The 16,177-nt window shown below is 28.0% G+C and overlaps 1 protein-coding gene across 1 annotated transcript in view; it reads right to left on the reverse strand.

Moving 5' to 3' along the window:
* The window catches only part of LOC136079705 (sodium/potassium-transporting ATPase subunit beta-1-interacting protein 4-like), a 62,156-nt gene extending 50,036 nt beyond the window's left edge, over nucleotides 1-12,120 (reverse strand). Inside the window, exons 1-2 of the mRNA XM_065795907.1 lie at nucleotides 11,960-12,120; nucleotides 8,064-8,265 (exon numbers count right to left, since the gene is read on the reverse strand). Of these exons, the coding sequence (XP_065651979.1) occupies nucleotides 8,064-8,132 (69 nt within the window). The 5' untranslated portion in view covers nucleotides 8,133-8,265; nucleotides 11,960-12,120. The remainder of the gene's footprint in view (nucleotides 1-8,063; nucleotides 8,266-11,959) is intronic.
* Between the last annotated feature and the right edge of the window lie 4,057 nt (nucleotides 12,121-16,177).

Here is a 16,177-nt window from a genome sequence, read left to right on the forward strand (position 1 = left end):
GTTTGTTGCCTTCAAAACCATGAACCTAGAAATTAAAATAGGGTTTTCAAGTTTTTACACATTGCGAACAAAAAGGTATATTACTGCTGGTGCTTCAGAAACACATTCATTATGCGTCTGTGCTATTCAACAGAATTTAAAACTGCTTTTACATCCTCTTGGTGTGATATACAAAGAACTGTTACCTTATATTGTATGTGAAATGACTAATAAAGATTGAATGTTGCGTAAATGTAAAAAATGCCCAGTAACTATGAATGCATTGGTTAAAAAACTTTATAATTTAATCGGAGAGTTTGAAGGTGACAATGAAGTAGAATTTGATCAGTTTACAACAACAGATAGGTCTGAATACATTGAACTAGTATGTGAAAAACTTACAAAACTAGCACCACACTCATATTTAGCTAAGAGTCAAGCATCATATCAAGAAAGCATCTGAGATCAAGAAAGAAAGATATGAATGAGGTAACAGCATTATTTCTGGTTGATTTTTCAGAAAACTATAAATTTGTAGTTCCGGACGAAGTACAAAGCTTTCGTTGGACAAATTTACAGTGTACACTTCATACACTTCATTTTACAATTTTTCTTTTAATGCCTTTAATAAAACATGCTTAATAAAATAAGTAAAACGGAATAAATGCATATGTTGCTATTTTGTCAAGATAGGCACAAAGCGATACAGCGTTGATGAAGAATTTGCTTTCATTTATGACTTTGGAAACATCCGTCTAACATCAGTAAACTTAGTACCAGGTGATTATGCCTGTGTTTCCTATGAGAAAAAGTGGTCGATAGGAGCCATTGAAGATTATAATCTAAAAGAAAAAGATGTGCTTGTCAAATTTATGTATCCAAATGGTCCTGCACGGTCGTTTAAATTGCCACCAGTGGATAGACAATGCTGGATTCCAGATGTCCACATTATTTGCAAAGTTGAAGTATTGACTACAAAAACAAGACTTTGCTGCTTTTTAACCAAAGACGACTTGAAAAATATTGATTTCCTTAGGAAATAGAGATTTTTATATTTAAACTAGTTTCAAGTTTGCTGAGTCTGATATATCTTACCCATACTTTTTTTAATCTTTTATTTTTTGTACAATTTATAAATAATGTTAATGAAAAGCATATATAAAATCACTTAAATTGAGTATTTATTTTTTAAAAGGTTTTTTTTATACCTTATAATTTTGTTGTAAAAAAATTAATAAAAATCATAAAGTTTCTAAACTGTTAATTTCTAATTTGATTAATTTGTAAAAAATTGGGACAGATTGCCTGATTTTTAAAATATCACAAAACTTTTTGTTTATATCAAACCTCTATAACTCCTAAAGTAAACTCAAGGCCCAAAAATAATTGATTCGTAATGTTGATATACGTCTTATCTTTAAGAAACTAATTTATTTTTTTTCTATTTGTCAGATTTATTTTATAGCTATAATTGTCAATGCCCTTTTTTATTGTCATTTTAAATACATTTTATGAATCCTAAAATAAACTACATTGCCTTGCTTCGAGAGATTCAAAACTAAAGTTTTCGGATTTAGCATGTTTAAACTCTTTTGTTATTAAGTTTCAGCATTGCAGCATTACTAAATTCACCGTTTAAGAGTCCTCCCCCCCCCCCTCATTTTTTAATCCAAATCAAAAAAACTTCAGGTTGCTGTAAATCTTAAACCGATAAGAATTTTATAAAAACAAAAATTTACAGACTTTCTTAAATTAAGTCTCTAAACATTTGTGCCAAATTTCAGAAAATGTGATGATGCAGGGTGCAGATTTGTGTTTTTTTATGTTTTAGTTACTTTTTATAAAAAGAGCAAAAATTTTAAAGAAGATCACTATTCAAAATTTGTATTAATTTGCCTAATTCTTACAGAAAGTTGCTCTAGAATACTCTTTTTTTTCGAAAATCAGTTAAATCTTTAAAATATTTTAACTTCGGTCACTAATAAAGTACTTTTAAGGCGCTATTTAATGACGAAAGCGACAGTTAACAAATGGTCACGAAATGTTGATGCATGAAAAATGTGACGTGGTTACTATAAATCAAATTTTTTAACTTAATATATAAAACATAAAATACAGCAAAGTACTAAATTTTAATTTAGTACTTAACTGTATTTCGTGATCAGTTAAGCTAAGTAAATCTGTATTTTATGTTTATATATTAAATAAATTATCAAGTACTATAATTAATTCCATTAAAACAATATAATTCAAATCTGTTTTGATAGTGGCGAAGTCACAATTGCCTGGTCCTTCTTAATTATCAGACGTTATTGTGACTAACGCTCACGACTTCAAATAACATGTCAACAAACCATGGTTGGCATTTCAACCATGTCAACTTTTTGTTAAACTGCTTAAATTAAAGCATTTTTGTGATTTTATAACTTTTTATAAAATTTTTCATTAATATTTGCATAAGTTATTAACATGTACAAAAATAATCTATTCCGCATTTTTACTTGAGATGAGGTTTTAATGTTATTAAGGAAAAACTAAAGATAGCGTGTCAAAAAGGTGCAAAAGGACCTAGTTTGCGCTGCGTTGCGTTCCGCCTTCAAAGAAAAAGATGTTTTTCCGTTGTGTCAGGAAAAAAACATATTAAAAACTATCTATAAGAGTAATTTTTGCATCAACATTACCTATAATGGTCTCAGCAATTCCACAAACTCCTTTAAGTACTAAGTACAAACAAAAAAAGTTCAAGTACGCAAGCTCCTTCAAGTACTCCAAAGCAAAAACCACTCCATTAAGCTACCTTTAAGTGTCTTCAATACCAACTTGCGACAAATGAACAATTATAAAATGACTTCTGAAGTAGCTTTTTTAAATTTTTTCTAGGTGCCCAAGAAGTCATTACGATCTTATCACAAAGCACCGCGGAAAGCATTTGAAGGGATGTTCACGCCTCCTTCCTTACCGATGTTATAAAATTTACCCAGAGTTGGCGTTGAGACACGGATTTCTAACTTCTAAGTTACAAATGAAAAAACATCAGCAGAATAAAAAAAGGTACTACAAATTTTTTCTGGCTTGTACAAAAAACAAGCCAGAAAAATTTGCGTAGGAAAAAAAAAAGGCAAATTCAATTAAGGCTCAGAAACGCACGACAAAGGAAACCTATTTACCCAACAAACCTTCTTTTAAACACCGGAAACAAAAACAGACGGAATTAAAACTTTTAATTGAAAAAAACTTTTTTTTAATTGTGTCACCCATTACATAAGAAAATTAGTTTTTATAATTTTTGATGTTAAATTTATAATATTGCAATATGCTAATGGAATGTATATAACTTCCAAACTTATTTGATGGTATTGAAAGTTCGGTGAAACTAGATGTTTTCTTGTGAAATACAATATCGAACGCAAGATGTTCTCCTATGAAATTCAATATTGAATGGCTTTTATTTTTTAATATTTTATTTTAACACTACAACTTAACGATATAATTGAGAAAAAAAATTAAAAAAACTTTTATTTATGCCTCAGATTATGAATGTTTAAAACTTAAGAACTTAGACAATATTACAGTATATAGTTTTTCGAACTCAGGCGATATTACTGTAAATAATTTTTTTGAACTCAGGCGATATTAAAGTATATAATTTTTGTGCCGCTACTGTGTTACTAATAATTATTTAAGCTTGCTATCTCTATTTGGTAAATAACATTATTAATTATTAAAACGTATTCGGGATCGTCCATAAATTACGCAACGCTAAATTTAACTTATAAACAAAATAAAAGAGATCAAAAGTTTTCCCTTGCAGAGTTTTAGTTTAAATTACTTTTAATTTTTTCATAGTCATAAGAACTCTAAATACGATGTTAATACAAATTGCTGCCGTTTAATAAAAATTTAGAAATATATAAAAGAAAAAACTTATAAACTTTTTAAATTGTCACATACCAGTCCGAAATCGTCCTTTGCATTGGAGAGATTTTTTGACGGTAGTGACCTCGAACCGCGTAAGCAAAGAAGAGCTAATTTTAATACAATAAAAGAGAGCTTAACTCTAATATTCGTTAAAACTTAATTCTAATGTACGTTAAAACTTTATCGTATCTTTCTCCTCATTTCTCAGCTATTTGTTCGGCAAGATGTTTGCGGTATACGTACATGGACCCATTCCGCCGGTTAACATATTTTGAAACCCTATACAGGCTCAGAATAGGCAGAAAAATGAGCAATCTGATTCGCTGATTTTGAAAGAGAGGCAAGTGCAATTTTGTTGAAAAAGATAATTAAAATCAAAACAACCAGATTTTTGAAATAAATTTCAAAGTAATGATATACTAAGTTTATCAATAAAAGTCTTGTGTTACTATCAACACAGGAAATTTATTTTATTTTAGTACTCTTCAGAGTATTTAAAATGTATCAAAATCTATTTGTACAAGAGAATTTTCGCTCGTAAAAATTTCAATAAAGTTTATCTTGGTGATGAAGATTTTATCTATAGTTAATTTTAAGAAACGAAAAAAAAAAAATGTGTTAAAGTAAATTTGAAAAAATCTACAAATGTGTTTCTCTTAAAATATGCTCTTGGCCTTAAAGAATTCTCAAATGCATAGTTTATATAAATATGTTGTATGAGACTAATTGTGAAGCACTTTTGCATACAATGTTTTTATGCAGTTTTACGTGGCTACTGGTGAAGAACTTTATTTATAAACTGATTTACATGTTTATTATAAAGAGTTAAAAATTAGATTTTTTAAAAAAAGAAAATATGTACTAATTGCAAAACTAGCTTACATGTTCCATGTCAATATATGAGCTCTCTGGAGATTTTGTTTTCATGCTTTGTTTCAACCATAGTTTGGAAGAGGCTGATATATTTTTTTATTACGTAACTTTAATAAAACATCGTGTTAAACCATTAAAAACTTTTTTTAAATTTATAAAAATTTTGGCAGGCTACATTAAGTTATAAAATATTTGAAAATTTAACAAAAGAAGTGATATTTATATTTGTCTACAGAACAGTAATTTTTGTACTTTTACATATAAACACTGACATTAAAAGCAAGAAAAAGTATTGAAGTCAAATAAGTTAACCAAATAAAAGTGGATTATGGCATAAATAAAAGTGGATTATGGCATAAATAAAAGTGGATTATCGCAAATGATTGTGGCATTTTTTGTATTGCAGTAATTAAAAAAAAGAAAGATTTAAAAAACTAAACCAAGTGGTTAAAATCAATCGTTTTAATGAAAAAAGGTAATAAAAAAAAGAAAAGAAAATTATCAAAAAAAAGAACCAAATAAGTTGTCATGCTATGAATATTTTTGCTATTATAAAATGTGTTTTGTATGTATAAACTCTTGAAATATTTCACTTGAATTTGCATGTGTGCAATTTTGCAAGATTTCTAAATGTGTTTCTCATCAAATATAATGTCCGTGTTCTATAAAGCATGCTCGATACAAAGTTTATACGCAATTGCACCAGACTACTGATAAAGTACTTAAAATATTCAAAGTATAAATTTTAGGCTGAGGTAGAGGTTGTCCTAAGCTCGTTACTGCATCTTTATACCAACTTGTTAATTATAAACAGTTTAACATTTAAAATTTTGGAAAAAGAAAATTTTTACAGATGTTTTGCCAAACTAGCTTACATGTTCCATATAAATCTACGAACCCTGAAGAAGTTACTATTCAACTTAAATTTTGAGAAGGCTGATAAGGCGTACATCAATATTTTTCTTTATATATATTATATAGGATGAAAATTGGATATTAATCTAATGGAAATAATTTGAATAATAAATTGGATAATCTATTGGAAAATTTAACAAAAAAAGAGAGATTTTTTCACTGAACGTTAAAACTTTACTGAGTATTAAAGTTAAAAAATTTAACCAAATAAAGGTGAATTATGGCAATTTTTGTAATAAAAATAACTTCATCAAAATTAGCTTTTACATTTGAAGAAGCAAGTTTTCAAAAAAATTATTAATATTACATTAAAATAAAACATAACACATCTCTGTTTTTTTATATTAATAAACAAGAGATATTCACAGAAATTTAAAAAAAGAACACTTGTTTTTATTGGTTATACCAAAAATTACATAATAAAACTATAAATAAAATTTGTAAATATGGAGTACATTTTATTTAAGATTTTTTTTCTAATTTTTTTAGAGCAGACATTTTCTTTTTCTTCTGGAGTATATAATGTAAAATAAATTATTAGCATTATAAATATATAAAATTTATCAAAGTTTGCTGGTTTACTTAATATTATTTACCATCAGTTGCTATTAAAGGATACACATTTTATATTAATTATAGAATACAATAATGAGTATTTTGTTCAGGTTAAAAACTATATATCAACAAACATGTATTGAGTTTTGAAATTAAAATAAACAACATGAACTTGCATGTTTGCAATCTTTCTTGTTTCTACCTTTTTACACTTTGTTTTTCATAAAGGTGTGGTAAGTTGAGAGTTATTGCTTTTGGATATTGCCAAAGGATATCTAAATTTGCTCTTGCTTACAATTGCTTTTAATTTAAGAGTGTTGCAAATCATCTGGGCTAGCTATAACAACCAATAAGCAATATTCTCAAACTTTTTTAGTGCTGTATATAATTTATATATGGGAGTAATATGTGTAAAGTTCTAAAAAGAAATTAGGCTATTTTTTCAAAATACTTTTCTTGCTAAATGATTGGATAAATGGGACCTTAATTTGAAAAAAATTATACCAAGTTAATAATAGTCTATCGATATTAGTAGGTAAATTTTAAAACTGTTTTAAAAAATCTATAGTATGAGAATCACAGCATAGTCAAGTTTCACCATCTGGTTTATAGTTTGTTACAATGGTTGTCTTTTATATCTTAGAATTATAAAAACAATTAGAAAAACAATCTAATTTTTTTAAATCTTTATTTTTAAGAAAAAATTCTGAAAATCACGGATGTTTTGAGTTGTGAAGTTTTGTATAAGTATTTGTACTATATTGCACAAAATTGGATAGAAAAATCATAATTTTTTTTTGCTATTATTATTCGGTTTTATATGAAATTACTCAAATTCACTTTTATTATTCAATACGTTTTTTGACATTTGTTTTGATTTAAACATCGCGCAAAAGCCTCTCTTTCAAAATCAGCGAATCAGATTGCGCATATCTCTGCCTATTCTGAGTCTGTATCGGGTTTCAAAATATGCCGCCGGTTATTGAGAAACAAAGTGGCGTAAAGGTTCCTGTTTGATACGTATGACTCTTTCGTTATAACTTTTCTTTTTTTCACAATTCTTTCGTTATAACTTTTCTTTTTTTCATAATTCTTTCGTTATAACTTTTCATTTTTTCATTTTTGGTGTTTATTTTATTTATAGATAATTTTATTTGTGATGGTTCGTGACTCGCATATCAAACCAATTATTCTGTGCTTTACGCCAGAACCCACGGGTTCGAATATCTAGTCTAGCCTCATCTGCTTCATTTCCTTTTTTCTCAAAAATTACACTATTTATTTACTGAATTGGTGGCTCTATTTGGATATCTTTGCTGATTTTCTGAAGCAAATTACTCTCAAAATTGCGTAGTTTATTATGACGCATAATGACGAACCCTCCTTTTTTAGAATTCATAGCGTGATTAGCGTTAAATATTTTTCCACATGGACATTTTGATGGTAATCCACTAATATCTCGATTGTATCGAAGACATTTTTATACCCCCCCCCCCCCCTTAATTTAAATGAAAAATCAAAAAAAAAAAGCCTTTAAATGAAAAATAAAATAGCGCATTTAGTTTATCAAAACCACCGCCTAAAAGAACTAAAGATCTCCTTCTTTTGTTTTTTTATATATTTAGTGTTGCGTAATTTATGGATAATCCGTTGAAGAATTTACCTATGAGAATGCGATATAAATTTAAAAATATATAAAAAATTTTATGCGATTATGGTATTTTTGATTAATCCTCCTAACACAAAGTTTGAATGCCCTTGCACTATACACAACCAAATAATATAAAAGATTTGATAGTTGAAAAAATTAGACAAAAACTTACCACTTGGAAACTGATTAAAACAAGAAGCAAACCTTGTAACTTTTTAATTTTTCTTGGATTGTTCGGCATGTTTATTTTCAGTTTTCTTTATCTTGCTTAAGTTAAACGTGTTTGATTTTAGAGTTTCTTTTTTTAATTAAGCTGACGTTGTTTGTTTTATGCTGCTTTGTTTCGTAAACGTTTTGATGTGTCTCGGAAAACTCTAAAGTATAATAAAGTATGTAACAATATTATAAAGTTAGGGAAAGTATAAGTTTTAGGGGAGGAGTGTGTGTGTGTGTGTGTATGTGTGTAAAGGGTGTTCCACCCCCCTCACCCAAAGAAAGTGATTTTTAAGCTATAGTCGATTTTTTGACGAATATAGTCGGGTATTTAACACAATTCAGTCGGGTGAAGTTTCAATTTTGGGGACCTTTTTTTCTTTTTTAAGGAGCCAGTCAGTTACTTTTCAAGGATTCACCCTCCCCTCTCATTTTATTTGTAATGCTTCTAAAGTATACATCCAGAATTTATTAAATAAATGCTAGTATTTCTATGTAGTTTATACAACATTTTAAATCAATCACAATTATTAAGTAAACACATGGCAACATGTGTATTTTAGTTTGTGTCGACGTTGCTTTATCAAGATATTTCAATGTGAAAATATTCCTACGTGCAGATATTGCAGTGTTTGGTGAAAACCTTATTTTAATTCTATTTAGAGATATCCAAAAAAAATTTCAATAAAAAAATGAAAAAAATAACACGGAATTGGCTGCATAGAAGTCTTTACCCTTAATCTCACTTCACCTAATCTGCAACCTTAATAATAATCCCATCTAACCTAATCTACAACATTTCATTCTTACTTGAATAAGAACCTTATCTCAGAAAAAATTAGGAAAGAAGCAAATCTAGATTTTAATGAATTGCGATCCGCTTTAAATACTTTAAAAACAACAAAACTGCGGGCTTTGAGTATTCAGTAGCTTTGTTGTAAAATGAGTATTGAACCATCATCACATCACATCTTCGATCTTTCACTAAAATCAGGTATTGTCCCAGATAAACTAAATGTTGCCCGAGTCATTCTTATTTATGAATCTGGATGCTTTTAGTACTACCAATTATAGACCTATATCAGTTTTACCATGTTTTTCCAAATTACTAGAACGCTTCATGTAGTAAAATAACTTTACAGTTATTTGACGGAAAACATTTTTTTGTACGATAAACATTTTGGATTTAAAAAAAGCAACTTAACCGGCCATGCTATAATTAAGCTAGTAACTCATATATCTAATGCTTTTAGAAATGATTGCTTTACGTTAGATGTGAGAATTTCTGGGAAATCGTAAATGCAGATTAAAAAAGCATCGGGCCAAGGATAGAGCCTTGAGGAACTCCGAAAGTTACAGTAAATGAAGAAGAGTGCTGTTCATCGAGGACAACTTTTATACTACAAATGAAAAAAAAAGATTCTATAATCTTAAAGATGTTATCTAATATACCGTAAGAAGTGAGCTTATGGAAAAGACCAGTATGCCAAACGTTATCAAAAGCTTTAAAAATGTCAAAAGAAATAGCCTTAACCTCTTCACATCAATCAAAAAACTTTCTTATGATAGTATGAAGACTAATGTGACGGTAGTTAGCGGGTCAGATTGCTCTCTAGAATTTTTGAAAGTAGGGATAATAGATACCGCTTTCCAAGTGCTTATCAGAGTCTTGTTTCAGGCTGAAAAACAGGACACTGATAAGTACTTGTTAAATAGTTTTGAAAGTAAAGAGACAGCTTCTGAGAACACTTCTGCAAGGCTATAACAGGAATGTTGTCTGGATCACAAACTTAGAAGATTCTAAGCAAGAAATCACTTTATTTACAGAAGTTGAAGTGATACAAATGTCAAGCAATGTTTGTTTGCTATATCAGGTAGAATGCAACTAGTGGAATCAAGAGATGATATTGATGAAAAGTTCTTAGCAATTCAGTTTTGCAATTCAAATCTGAACCATTTTAAGAGAGGTGGAATAACAGATTTTCCTTTTTTATAGATACTGTTAAAGATTCTCCAGAAGTTTCGATTTTTTGACATAAGAATGGCGGGTTTCATTGTTAGACAAAATTTTTTACAATGCTTTCGAGTAATAGTAAGGAGATGTCTGTTTTCTGAAGAATTGTTTTGATGATAAATATAGAAGTAATTGTTACGATTAAAAATTGCTGCAGCACAATGAGAGGAAAACAATGGAAAGGAGTGAGGCTTAACCTGGTATTGTCAAAAAGTAATTAAGAATTCCATGCCGGCATGAATCGATGAGACAGCTAAACTCAATTTAGTCTAACAAGGAGCAAGTAGGCCTTGTAATTTTTGCTAAAGATTAGACTCAAAAAATATTAAACGAATATTAGTGAATGATAGATTCAAAGAACTTGGTGATGACGATGGTTTTCTGTGTTTTTTTGGTATATTAGAAATTTTTGGATTTGTTAAAGAACTTGACTCAAAGCACATATAGTACTCAGCACACATGACCGACAACACGGGTTTTGAAGTGGGGGTTACAATCTTAAATTTCTAAAAAAAAGTACTCTATATCTAGAATTTTCTTTAAAAAAAAATAAAAACGGGTCCTTTACAAAAAAAATTGGGAGGGTTTGCGGAAGGGAGTGCGCCTAGGCCACCCAGTGTGGTCGGCTCTGGCACATAAATTAATAGTCCAAGCAATACTTTTAATAAACTCTGAGCCGTAACAAAGATCTCCAAATGTGGTTTTGACAATGCACAAATGACACTGTTAGTACTCTGATACTTTATAGCTGTTGATGGAATTAGCCTCTCTGAGAGCTACTACAGAGTTCGGGAAACCTGAATACCAGCTGGGCTCAGAACCATAAAACTGAGTTTTAGAGCTGGACCCTTATTAGGAGATAAATAAAATGAGCTGTTTAGTCATAAAAACAGAGACACAAGCATAACCCATGCATTGAGTCAATTCAGTATTCAGCGTCCTAAACTGTAAACAATGTTATAAAAATACATCTACGCTAGCCTAATAGATGAATAATTTAGGTGAAGCTGGTCAACAGATAAAATCTGTTTGCCCCAAGTCTTTGCCTAGGAGGTCTTTTGCAAGGCAGTAGCCGGATGCATAAAACGTCTGCCAAAGATGAGTACTTTTATCGAGAGATTATCTCTAGCTATTACTTAACCAAAAACCCCAAGGCAGGGGGTATTATAAGTCAGAGATGTCTTCTCCTAGCTTATGTCTAAAAAGACGTATCCTACAAAGCACCAGGATATAAAGCAGACTATACTGGGTTACAACCTGCTTCATGTCCTTTTGTCTTGTAGGATACGCTTATTTAGGCAAAGGCTCGGAGAAGGAGTTGTAGTAGCTAGGGTTAGAGTAGAAATACACAATTATTTATTGAATTTAACATATTTGTAAAATATTAAGATAAATTTGATCTTAGAGATACAAAAAAATTGAATGTTGACATAAAAAGAATATTTTTGAACACCGCGAAAACAACATTAAAGCTTCTATGTTTGTTATAACTACATTACGTACATATTTGTAAGTTTTTTAATACAAAAAGTAAGTGTGTTTTGGAGAACAAAAATTCAAAAGAGTGAAGGATTAGAAAAAATGAATAAGAAAGATGGTTTAGTAAAACTTGATAAAAAGGCAAACAGTAAACCTAGAATAAAATATTATTTAGCTGTACCTATTACAGTATTTATAAGCAATAAAAGATGCATCATATGAGTAATACAAGAACTATAGAAAATATTTTATAGCTTACACATTAAAAAACTAAACTGTTTCAGTACGTATTTTTTTTTTGTGATGTAAGACGTTCACCAATATATAAAAAAAAAACAAAGATTTTTCAAAAAAAATTATACCTTTTTCTTTGTAAACAGCTATCCTATACAAGAATATTTAAAATTTATGGTTATGAAACCTTTAGTAAAATCAAAATTAAAAATCTTCTCAAAAAACTAATAAAATAATATTTTGTTAAAGTGAATCGCTATCTTTTCATGTTTTCTTAAAAGTCTTTTTCAGTGGCATTTATATTTTTAAACTATTTTTCAACCAGTAATAATTAATTAAAGAGTTTATTATTAATTTACCACTACCTATTCATTCATTCATTCATTCATCGTAATCTAAATTTCCTAGCATTTACTGTTTTTTATAATAAATTCGTTATTGATAATAAAAAAGTTGCTTTGTGTTGTTACATAAATGGTATATGTGTTCTTCGCACAAACTACGTATTTGTTTTATTCGCTGTTTAATGGATTTTAACGTTAAAGTTCTATTGCACCAAGCCTATACTAAAAGTTTTATCGTTATAAAACATTATAAGAATTATAAATGTTATAGCTATTATAAGTATTATAGTATATTATTCCTATAATCTTTTTATAACACACTCCATGGCAATGGCAAGAGATGTAGAGATAATGAAATGTATGTTTTAATTCTAGAAATCTATGTTTCATTTACTTAAACCCAGCTAATCTAAGTTTTAGTGAGTCAGGGTGAAACTCAAGGCTTCTAGGTTTTTTCGGAATTTGAACTCTTTGTCTATTAGGCAATCTTTTTGTTACAATATATCATTGATTTAAATCATATTTGAGCGATCTTAAATACTTGTAAATGAAAATGAAATTTTATGAAAATAATTAATATAACATCTCCTTTTTTTTTTTTTTTTTTGTTTAAAAATTTTCACTTTTTTATCAAGGTTTCGTATTTCTTGATAGAATTTTTTTTTCCTTGATGCAAACATTTTTTCCTATTTCTTGATGCAAATATTTCTTTATAGAAATGCTTGATCATTAATTCTTCAATTTTTTGATAGAAATATTTTTTCATGATGGTGTTTCTAAACAACACATTTTTTGCGTTTTGTGGTTTGGTTAGTATTTTATTTTTAATTTTTGAAACGTTTTAAGTTTTTTTTTTAAGTTTTAATATTAATCAAAAAATATCTCTTTTATATTTAAGCTTGTAAGTTCCATGACGATAGCGTCAGAAAATAGCTTAAAATCATACTCATTGCGTCCTCTAAATATTTTCTTTATATATACTAAATGTAACAATTACAAAAAATGTATAAAAATGATATCGTCAACCATCTTAATTATTATTAACTAATATTACATTTAAAAACAATTATGATGAAATATATTAGATATTTTTTTTCTCTTACCCGTAGAAGTATATAAAATGAAGGCTCGATATAAAACAAAAAATTATTTTATATACACTTTTACATAATTCAGGGGAGGCGGGATCCAGCATTTTTTTGGTATTTGAGATAACTAACTTCCAGACATGGAACAAGCTCCAAATATTTATATGTTAATAATTATGTCAAATAAATATTAAATTATGCAATGATTGAAGACTGGGAACCAAAAATCTCTCAGTTTGAGGTAGCTAACGCAGGAAGTTAGCCACCTCAAAAATCAAAAAAATGCTGAATCAACCCCTGTTATTTTTACATTTTCATTAATTTCTTTTTGTTAATTTTATGTTTTTGTAAATAATTAATATTTGTAATTGAAAAATTTTTCTTGGTAATGTCTGAAACTAAAAAATTTAATTTTTAGGGAACTTAGCCAACTTCTAACGGACCAGACTATGTGAATAATTATTTATCTTGGGCCTGATAAAAAATCTACACTAAAGTCAAAGATTTACTTTGGTGGTTCTGACCACACCAATAAACCATATTTTGTTTGCCAATAAATGTGTAATAATAACAGGACAACACTCTACAGTATATATACATATATATATATATATATATATATATATATATATATATATATATATATATATATATATATATATATATATATATATATATATATGTATATATATATATATATATATATATATATATATATATATATATATATATATATATATATATATATATATATATATATGTATATACAAACATACAGTGTTTACATATGTGTGTATTTTTTTTCTCTTTTAATGTTTAAAAACTATTTTTTTTTAATTACTTAATAAAAATTTAATTACTAAATAAAAAATAATGGGTATTTTAAAAAGTCTCTTTGTATTTGTTTTTTACTATTTGCATTTTTTTACTATATTGTAAACAGTACTTTTTTGTGTGAAATATATATATTGATTGATTGAGTTTTCATTGCATTGATAAAAGTTATACCAACACTTTTGATCTATTTAGAAAAATAATTGCAAATAAAAGTATAACCAAAAGAATTTATCACTTCAAGTCCAGGAGTAAAGAAACTAAGCAGCCCCGTTTTAGTAGAATTAACCAATAACGCAAACCGAGTAGAAGTTTTGAAAGCTACTATAAAGCTTAAGACATTAAATAGTTTTTAAAAAGTATACATTAATCTAAAACTGAGATCGAAAGGAAACAAAAGAAAAAACTAGTTTTTGACAAAAACAAATGCAACAGAAAGCTTGCTATAGAAGGAACTATCAACATGCCCCTTTAATATGGTATTTGAGGAATTAGAGTCTGCAAAATGCTGGTATACTAGTGCAACATTGCTAAACAACAAGCTTAATGAATTATTAATTTATATTGATGTTAAACAACCACATATGTTATGATATCAACTTGTTTCTTTTCGTATTTTTTAAGTGCCTTTTTAGTTATTTCAAGTTCTGTTTTTATCGTTTGATTTTCTTTTTGCAGTTTTTTACACGTATCTTTAATTGATGTCATTTCTATTGCTAAATCATTAATTCTATCGTTTGTTAGCTTAATATTTCCACTAATTATGTTCAGAATATCTTTTTGATGTTTTTCAAACATTTCTTTAAAAATTTCTCGCACTAGTTTTACAAATACTTCTGAATCTTCAACTTTTAATCCAACTCTTTTTGTTTCTTTATTATTTTTATCCATTTTTTTAAATTCGTGACATTTATTATTTTAAATTTTTTATTTTTGATATCATATAAATTTTTTTATTTTTTAAAAAGCGGCTTAAACACGTCCGCAGAAATAATTTGCGACTTGAAGGTCTTCTGGAAAACGAAGCTGAACGTTGGGAAGAATTGGAGGTAAAAGTTTTAAAATTATTTGAAAATAACCTTAATTTAAAAGGATTTGTCATAGAACGCGCTCATAGAACGGGAAAAGCTGATAGAACGGGAAAAGCCAAAAAACCTCGAGAAATTGTGATGAAATTACTAAGCTATAGAGATAAAGTTAAAATTCTTAAAAATGCAAGAAAATTGAAAGGAACTGGGCTGTATATCAATGAAGACTACTCGCTTGATACTTAGATTTTGAGGAAGATATTGTTTGAGGAAATGAAGAAGCACAGAAGGAATGGTATATACTCTATAGTTGTTTATGACAAACTTATTGCTAGGAATTTTAAAAAAACAAATAAAAACGCTTAGTTATATTTTTGTATTTGCAAACATGTTTTTTGTTTCTATATATATGTATATATATATATATATATATATATATATATATATATATATATATATATATATATATATATTGAATATTTATTTTAAATATCATGGCTGAAGAAACCGCTTTACAAAATATAGAATCTGAACCTTTTCAAATAACTCAAAATATATTATTAGACAGTTATTCAGACGCAGATGCAATGCAAATTTTTCATAGAAATAATGAGATAATGTTAAATAATAGCCTTTTTATAATTCCGATATTTCAACTCTTACTGATGACCTAGGTCTTGGTGAATTTTCAATACTACATTTGAATATAACGAGTATTCGAAAAAATTTTGAGAAATTAAAACAATTTTTATTTAGCACCAAACTTAATTTTCTAATTATTTGCCTTACAGAAACATGGTGTCGGGATAAGGAAGTTGAAAATGACTCTAATTTTCAACTTGATAATTTTAAGGTTGTCCATCAAGTTAGAGGCTCTGAAAGAACAGGCGGAGGAGTGTGTGTATTTGTGCATAACTCGTTAACTTTTATATTACGCATGGACCTTTGTTTGGTGACTAATGATTGTGAATCTTTAACGATTGAGGTTATAAATAAAATCCACAAAAATGTAATATTGAATGTTATATATAGACCACCTTCTTTCTGGCAAT

Source organism: Hydra vulgaris, chromosome 04, assembly GCF_038396675.1.
Source record: "Hydra vulgaris chromosome 04, alternate assembly HydraT2T_AEP".
Classification (NCBI taxonomy): domain Eukaryota; kingdom Metazoa; phylum Cnidaria; class Hydrozoa; order Anthoathecata; family Hydridae; genus Hydra; species Hydra vulgaris.